Below are 7,890 nucleotides of genomic sequence, written 5' to 3'. Positions count from 1 at the left end.
ATTAAAAAAAAAGAAAAAAACCCTCAAACCCCCAAAAACCAACAACAAAAAAGAAAAAACCAAAACCCAAAAAATCACAAGAAAAAAAAAAAAGAAAAAAGAAAGAAAAAAGAAAGAAAAAATCCAACCCTCCCCCCAAAAAAGAAAAAAACCCAAAACAAAAAAAAAATGCAAAAAAAAAGAAAAAAGAAACAACCCCCCTAAAAACAACAAGAAAAAAGAAAGAAAAAACCCAACAACAAACAACCCCCCAAAAAAACCAGCCAGAAAACACCCAAAAACCAACAGCAAAAAAGAAAGAAAACACAAAACCAACGAAAAAATCCCAAAGCACCAACAACAAAAAAAGAAAAAAAAACAAAACAGAAAAACTCCCAAAACCAACAAAACCCCCCTAAAACCAAAACAAAAAAACCCCAAAAATCAAAACGAATAAACAAAAAAACCTCACAAACCCCCAATCCAACCAGCGAACCAACCAAACCAAATCAGACCTATAAAAAAACCCAAAATCCAAACTGTGGGAAACAGGCTCTCTCAGCGTCCTCGAAAGCCATGAGGGTTTGGACAGGCAGGTGCAAAACTTGCTGCAACAAGGGGAGTAACTGGGGAGGAGCAAAGGCGGAGTATGCAAACTAGGACCATATAGTGAGAACAAGGGGAGGAGTATATCTGTACTCCGATGCAGCAGCGACTGGCCAAAAGAAATGCAGGGTTCGAAGGCATAAACGATGAAAGAGAATAATACAATGACATAGTATAATAACATAACAAAAATCCTAAACCACATTTTCTCAAAAACTGGATCCCAATACCAAACTGGTTTGGAAGAAGTTTGTAGGTTCATCTTTCTCTGAGCACCTCTGACATGATACACAAGCCAAACAAGTGAGGATACAAAGTAAAAGCAGGAAGAAACCCACGTTCTTGAGATGTTTCGAGGTCACCACAAAAGAACATGAAAATGAGTTTTTTACTCCCAGAAGGTTGTATTTTGAAGAGAGGAAGGAAGGGAAAGGAAGGGAAGGGAAGGGAGAGGAGAAAGAGGCAAGGAAGGAGAATGGACAAAAAAAAAAAGAAGAAAAAACAGAAGGGAAGGATAAAAGAGAACTCCTTCAGCCTCTTGCTCGCTTCTCCCACCCCATCCCATCCCCCAAAGTTTGGAGAGAAGTCATCTCCATGCCCAGCTTCCCATGGGATGCTCAGAGCGAAGCCAGTGGGATGCTCACGAGCCAAACACCTCCATGAACCAGGAGCTTATTACACGAGAAACCATTTATTTGCCCAGACAAAAAAAATTCCACACAGGAGGAGCAGTGCTTGCTTCCCTTCTGGTCTTTTCCAGAAGGATAAAAGGTTTTCACCAGACAACAAAAAAAAAACCCTAACACTGGTTTAACCAGAAATAAGTAGTTAATAAGAAAATTATCTTCACTTAGTCGATCTTAAAGTTATCTTAGACTTGGCTGATAGCAAAGTGCTTTGGTGAGAATGTTCCTGGGGGGATGAGGGAAACCCCAGCAGCATTTGGGAGCAGCGGCTGCAAACTGGAGGCAAACACTGGATCTTAGCTCCTGCCCAGTCGTGTGGTGTATGTGCCCAGTGGGCAGCCCTTCCCTGGGGTGTGCCCTGTCCTTGGGGCAGGGTGGGGGGACAAGAGCCTGCCTGTCCTCTCCCTGTGGGCAGGGAAGAGCCTCTGGAAGGGCTGAGGCTGCAGGAGAGGACCAGCTGGACTCTCCTGTGGGAGTGTAACCATCCTCTGCTATCACCTGAACGTGCCCAAATGAACACTCCCACAACTCCTTAAGGAGATTTTATTGTAGGGTTTTCCCCACACAGGGTACAACTCAACAGGCCAGGAGGAAGAACAGAAAAAGCCTCGAACATAAAATGACTCCAGCCTTATATCCTCGAGATAGGGAAGGTGCCAAAACAAGGGGAGGAGTGAAGGCGGAGTATGTATATTATGACCATATAAGGAAAAAAAATATAAATATGCATAATAGTGCAGCAAAATTCAACCAGTCAGAACCCAAGAATCACATACACAGGGAAAAAGGTATAACATATGCAAAGCCATACAGTGACAATAAACCAAATACAGAACTTATAATTTTCAATCCCTCAACTCTCCATCCCACTGAGGGGCTGCTGGTCCCACTGCCTGGGGCTGATTGGAGAGAAGCCGAGGGATGTCTGTGGGGTCCTGTGGAGGGCAGGTGAGTGGTGGGGTCTCCAGAGGGTGTTTCTGTGTGAGCAGAGGGAGCACCTGAGGCTGGTCCTCCTTTTTGGGGTCCTGGGTTGCCTGGTGTCTGACCCCTGAGCTTCCTTCGGCTCACCAAACTCCCATGTCCTGCAGCCCCAGCTCAGGACATGGTCTCCCCTTTCCCTGGGGAAATGGCCAATTCCCTGCCCCACCACTCCTTGTCCTGTCACTATGGTTCCTTACGCAGAGTCCCTCTCCAGCTTCCTTGCAGGCCCCTTCAGATCATGGAATGGGCTGTGAGGTCTCCACACAACCTTCTCTTCTCCAAGCTGAGCAGTCCCAGCTCTCAGCCCGTCTCAGCCAAAGCTGTGTGCAGGGTTGTCCTCTCATGGAAACCGTGGCGCTGCAGAACAAGCTCCAGCAGCACAATACGGTCCTTCCCCTCTCCACTAAGAGCATAAACACCAGCCTTGACCTCAGCAATCCCCATTCCCAGCCTGCCAGGCTGTCCCAGACGCCTGAAACATGGTTGGCCTGCAAGGATCTCCCTATGGAAGAGCTTGTGTGTAGTTTGGTCTGGGCCTTCCTTGGTGACCAGTTTGTGACCAAGGAAGGGCCCAGATTTACCCAGTATTCCCTACGATTTTTACGTAAGCCAGACTATAAGAAAAAAGGAGGAGAGGCCTTTGCTCTCTTTCCTTCTGGTGGCTTGGAGGTGCAGGTTCCCTGCTGTTGAGTCTGCCGTGTTGGGGAGAGAGGCCTGGTAAGGCCTTGTCGACCTTGGGAGGCGGAGGTTGCCGGCGATCGTACCGGAGCGACTTTCAGTTGTCCCAAGGAGAGTAGTGAGATATTTCTTTGCTAACTCTTTCAGTTGCTAGATATTGGGCTACTAATTGGGATATATATATATATATATATATATTTTATTTTTGTTTTGTTCCTTTTCCCTTCCCCCTCCCCTTTCCCTTGCGAAATTGTATACACCTTGTGAAATTGTATATATTTCAATTGAATATAACCGTAACATAAGTGTAAATATATTTATATAGATATCACTTTAGCTGTCTCTCTCTCTCTCGTTTCGGGTTTTCTTAGTTGTTTTTCTCCCTCTTCTCCCTGAGGTTTGGGGCGGGGGGGGGGGAAGGGGACGGGGGACTTCTTGCGGTACATCTTCGAACCGTATCAGCTTGTCCGCCCGAAAAGTGTGAGCCATGGTCTTTGTGGCACATCCTTCCCGACAAAGAAAGTTTGAGTTTGGGCGGGCCTGACTGCTGGCTGACGTGGGGTCACTGAGAGACAGAGCTGAGTGGGCCAGGGTGCCTGGGATCACCGGGGTGACAGGGATCACCAGGGTGACCGGGATCCGGTTCCGCCTCCGCGCCGGGGGAAGCGTCCGCTTCCCCCGGCGCGGAGGCGGAGCCGGATCCCGGATCCCGAGCCCGCATCCCGCGCTCGCCCCCTCGGGGCAGGAGGATCGGCGGAGCGCACATGGCGCTGTACAGCGCGGCCGCCGCGGTGCTGGACGGGCTGGAGCGCGGCCAGGGCGGCCTCAAGAGCCTCGTGTACAACAGCGGCTTCCCGGTGCGCCCGGAGGGACGGGGAGACCCGGGAAAAGGGGGGGGGGGGTGTCGGACCTGGGGGTGTGGGGGAGCCCCGGGGTGTGCGGCGATGCTGAGCCCTGCCCGCCCCGCAGCATGTCCGGCAGCTGTACGCGCTGGTGTCCGAGACCCTCCGCTACGCGCCGGTGCTCGAGAAGCTGCTGGATGGAGCCGCGCTGCTGCAGGCCGAGAAGAAGCTGCCCCCGCAGCTGGCCAAGGTACGGGGGGAAGGCGGGGTGTCCCCGGAGCCGTGGGGTCCCGGGGCTGGGATGTCTCCAACCCAAGGGGTCCCGGGGCTGGGATGTCCTGGAGCCGGGATGTAGCAGAGCCAGGATGTCCCCGGAGCCGTTGCGTCCCTGGAGCCATGTGGTCCCTGGAGCTGTGGTGTCCCGGGGCTGGAATGTGTCCAACCCGAGGGGTCCACGGGCTGGGATGTCTCCAACCTGAGGGGTCCCGGAACTGGGATGTCTCCAACTCGAGGAGTCCATGGGCTGGGATGTCCTGGAGCTGGGATGTAGCAGAGCCAGGATGTTCCCAGAGCCACTGCGTCCCTGGAGCCATGCGGTCCCTGGAGCTGTGGTGTCCCGGGGCTGGGATGTCTCCAACCTGAGGGGTCCACGGGCTGGGATCTCCCGAACCCGTGGGATCCCGGGGCTGGAATGTCCCAAACCCTTGGGATCCTGGGGCTGGGATGTCTCCAACCTGAGGGGTCCCAGGGTTGGGATGTCCCGAACCTGTGGGGTCCTGGGGCTGGGATGTCCCCAACCTGAGGGGTCCTGGGGCTGGGATGTCCCCAACCCGAGGGGTCCTGGGGCTGGGATGTCCCCAACCCGAGGGGTCCTGGGGCTGGGATGTCCTGGAACTGGGATATACCAGAGCCAGGATGTCCCTGGAGCTGTGGGGTCCCTGGAGCCATGCGGTCCCTGGGGCCGTGGTGTCCTGGAGCTGTGGTGTCCCTGGAGCTGTGGTGTCCCAGAGCTGAGCTGTCCTTGGGGCTGTGGTGTCCCTGAGGCCCTGGTGTCCCAGCTCACCCCTGCCCTCCCTGCAGGTGCTGGTGTACGACCTGCTCTTCGGCAAAGGGCTCAAGTGCGGGGGCCGCTGGAAGGCGCTGGCCCGGCGGCACCGGGCGCGGCTGGAGGCCGAGCTGGCCCGGCTGAAGGTGCGGCACAAGGTGAGCCGCAACGAGGACCTGCTGGCCCCGGAGCAGGCGAGTCCCGCAGGTGAGAGGGCTCAGGGCTGGGTGGGCACCACGTGCTGGGAGCTGTGGGGGGCTGTGTCTGACCCGCCTGGCCCTTGCAGCCTCCCAGGTCCCGCGCTACGTCCGGGTCAACACCCTGAAGACTTGTGTGGACGATGTGATCGACTTCTTCAAGCGCCAGGGATACTCCTACCTGGGCAAGGCAGCCAGGTGAGGGTTTCTTCCTGCTGTCCCACCTTACCTGGGGTGTCAGCAAGCAACAGGGGCTTTGGATGAGGTCTGGTGGGTTGAAGGGTTGCTGGTCTTGGTGCTCAGGGTGGCTGGGTTGAGGTTTCCATCACCCCACACTCTTAGTTTCTGCCTCTCTGGGTGCTGCCTGGAGCTGGGGAGGAACTGTGGGATGAGAGGGATTCTCAGCCTGGGCTCTGGAGGGCTCTGCTGTGGCCACAGTGAGCCAGGACTATGTGTATTCATCCTCCATGTGTCTCATGGGCAGCTTGGAGGAGCTGAGGGCCCTCTCCGGAAAGAAGTTCTTGTTGGATCCTCATCTCCCGGAGCTGCTGGTTTTCCCTCCGCAGACAGACCTCCACGACAACCTGCTGTATACTTCAGGACACATCATTCTGCAGGACAAGGTGCGGGAATTGGGGAGCAGGAGGCTGCAGGGAGGGGAAAACCATTGACGGGGTGGAGGGTCAGCTCCTTCCACAAGGGCTGGGCTTTGCTGCAGCACTTAGGTCTAAGCAGAAACTGTGGATGCAGCCTTCCCTGGGGCTTTGCTTCCATAGCCTGTAGGTTTGGGATGAATTCCTGGGCTATAAAACCCTCCATGGGAGCTGGGGGACCAGCAGCTGGGAGGAGCACGGGGCTGTGGGCTGGGCAAAACTTCCAGTGGAGGGTTATGGTGGCCTTGGCCCTGTGTTGCTGTGGTCCCTGTGACCACACAGTGCCAGCTGTGCCCTGAGGAGGGGTTGGGGTGCTGCTGCCCACCCCTCTCACAGGCTTGTCCCTCTTGCAGGTCAGCTGCCTCCCTGCCTTCCTCCTCAGCCCTACTGCTGGTTCCCACGTCATCGATGCCTGTGCTGCCCCTGGGAACAAAACCAGCCACCTGGCTGCCATCCTGAGGAACAAGGGGTGAGGGCAGGTTTGTAGGGGGGGTGGAAGGAGGGGGAAAGGTGGCCGTGGTCCCCACAAGCCCATAGAGAGCACAAGAAGGTGGCAGAGCCTGTCACCCTGCCCCAAAAACTCAAGTGGGCTGGTGGCTCTGACAGCGCTGGGCCACTGGAAGCACCTGAGGGGAGGTGAATCACATCGGGGTTCACTCCCGGGCCCTGACCACGGATCTGCTCCATACCCCTGCGGGGTGAGGGCAGCTCCCAGGCTGTGCCTGCCTGGTGTTTAGGGGTTCCTGGGGCCGGGTGGGGTGTTCATGCCTGTCTTCGGGACTGTGCTCTGCCTTCAGCCAGATCTTTGCCTTTGACGTGGACCCCAAGCGTGTGGCCACCATGAACACGCTGCTGGCACGGGCAGGGGTCACTGGCTGCCAGCTGGCCCAGCAGGACTTCCTGGCCGTGGACCCTGGAGACCCCAAGTACAGCAGGGTGACCCATATCCTGCTCGACCCTTCCTGCAGCGGCTCAGGTAACACAGGGAGCTCTGGCTGCTCCCGGGGAGCCGGGCTGGGGGTGTGCAGAGCCCCGGTGACAGCTCCTGTCCTGCAGGGATGGTGACCCGGGGGCCAGGGGAGGAGGTGGCCCCGAGCGCCGAGCGGCTGCAGGCGCTGGCCGGGTTCCAGCGGCGGGTCCTGGGCCATGCCCTGAGCTTCCCGGCCCTCCGGCGCCTGGTCTACTCCACCTGCTCCCTGCACCGCGAGGAGAACGAGGACGTGGTGCAGGCTGTGCTGCAGGAGCGGGGCTCAGCCTTCAGGTGGGTCTGCCTGGGGGGCTCAGGGGGCTGTAGGGCAGGGTTTGGTGCTGACCCTCATCCCAATCCACAGGCTGGTGACCGCCTTCCCATCCTGGCCCTGCCGAGGACTCGCTGCCTTCCCTGGAGCCGAGAGCTGCCTCCGAGCGTCCCCGGCAGAGACCCTCACCCAGGGCTTCTTTGTGGCTGTGCTGGAGCGGTGTGAGGAAGGGGCTGATGCCCCCAGGTGAGAGGAGGGCACTGAGGGGCTCCAGCTACTTCTGGGAGGCACCACAGCCAAGGCCAGGGGTGCTGGGCACCCAGGGGAGGGTGTGAGGGGAGGTGGAGGGGTCTGGGTGGGTGCAGGAGCAGGAGGCAGGAGCTGGGGCACTGTTGGGTTGGCTCAGGATGTTTGCTCTTGTCTGCAGCTCCCTGCCTGTGGTAGCTGCAGAGAAGCCACAGCCCAGAGAGGAAACGGAGCCAGGAGCAGCTCCCAGGAAGAGGAAAAGGAAAAAGCAGCGGGTGAAAGAGTGAAACAGTTTTTTGGACTGCCCCCTGCCCAGCTGGGGCTGCAGGGAACACTCCTACTGCCTGGGCACAAGTCAGGCTTTGTGCCAGCTGCAGCTGCACTGGGAAGTCTGTAACCCCTGCACTGAGTGCCAGCCCTGGGGTCACCCCGGTGCCAGGAAGGGGGAACTGGTCACCCAGGGCTGCCCCTTGCAGCCAACCCCCCTCAGGTTTGCCCCCAAGGCAACCCCCACTCTGCACCCTGCAGGGCTGGGGTGCTCCAGCTCTATGAAAGGTGGTGTTTTATCATCTCCCCCCCCCAAAAAAAGTCCTGACCCCAGCCTGATGTGGAGCTTCAAAAAAGCCTTTAACTGTAGAAATGAAGCAGAATAAAAGTTTCTCTACTGTTGTTTCCAGCTTGTTTGTGCAGTCCTGCCCTGCTCATAGTAGAGGCAAAGTAGGGGGGAAAAAAGTGAATT

At 56.6% G+C, this 7,890-nt stretch overlaps 1 protein-coding gene across 1 annotated transcript; it reads left to right on the top strand.

Moving 5' to 3' along the window:
• The first annotated feature begins 3,661 nt into the window (after positions 1 to 3,661).
• On the top strand, positions 3,662 to 7,823 carry NSUN5 (NOP2/Sun RNA methyltransferase 5). The gene is made up of 10 exons (XM_032707687.1): positions 3,662 to 3,787; positions 3,900 to 4,022; positions 4,853 to 5,024; positions 5,104 to 5,212; positions 5,499 to 5,637; positions 6,021 to 6,136; positions 6,465 to 6,643; positions 6,724 to 6,928; positions 6,999 to 7,151; positions 7,333 to 7,823. The coding sequence occupies exons 1-10, from the start codon at positions 3,695 to 3,697 to the stop codon at positions 7,436 to 7,438; spliced, it is 1,395 nt and encodes a 464-aa protein (XP_032563578.1). The 5' UTR covers positions 3,662 to 3,694; the 3' UTR covers positions 7,439 to 7,823.
• The last annotated feature ends 67 nt before the right edge of the window (positions 7,824 to 7,890 follow it).

The sequence above is a fragment of the Chiroxiphia lanceolata genome, chromosome 20, assembly GCF_009829145.1.
Source record: "Chiroxiphia lanceolata isolate bChiLan1 chromosome 20, bChiLan1.pri, whole genome shotgun sequence".
Classification (NCBI taxonomy): domain Eukaryota; kingdom Metazoa; phylum Chordata; class Aves; order Passeriformes; family Pipridae; genus Chiroxiphia; species Chiroxiphia lanceolata.
Note: the sequence above shows the minus strand (reverse complement) of the source record. Positions and strands in the feature narration are given on the sequence as shown.

Bases quoted from the DNA above. Each gene is read 5' to 3' on its own strand.
- NSUN5 (XM_032707687.1), top strand. From the start codon at position 3,695: ATGGCGCTGTACAGCGCGGCCGCCGCGGTGCTGGACGGGCTGGAGCGC. The intron at 3,788-3,899 runs GTGCGCCCGGAG...CCCGCCCCGCAG, and splicing joins TGTACAACAGCGGCTTCCCG to CATGTCCGGCAGCTGTACGC. The intron at 4,023-4,852 runs GTACGGGGGGAA...CCCTCCCTGCAG, and splicing joins TGCCCCCGCAGCTGGCCAAG to GTGCTGGTGTACGACCTGCT.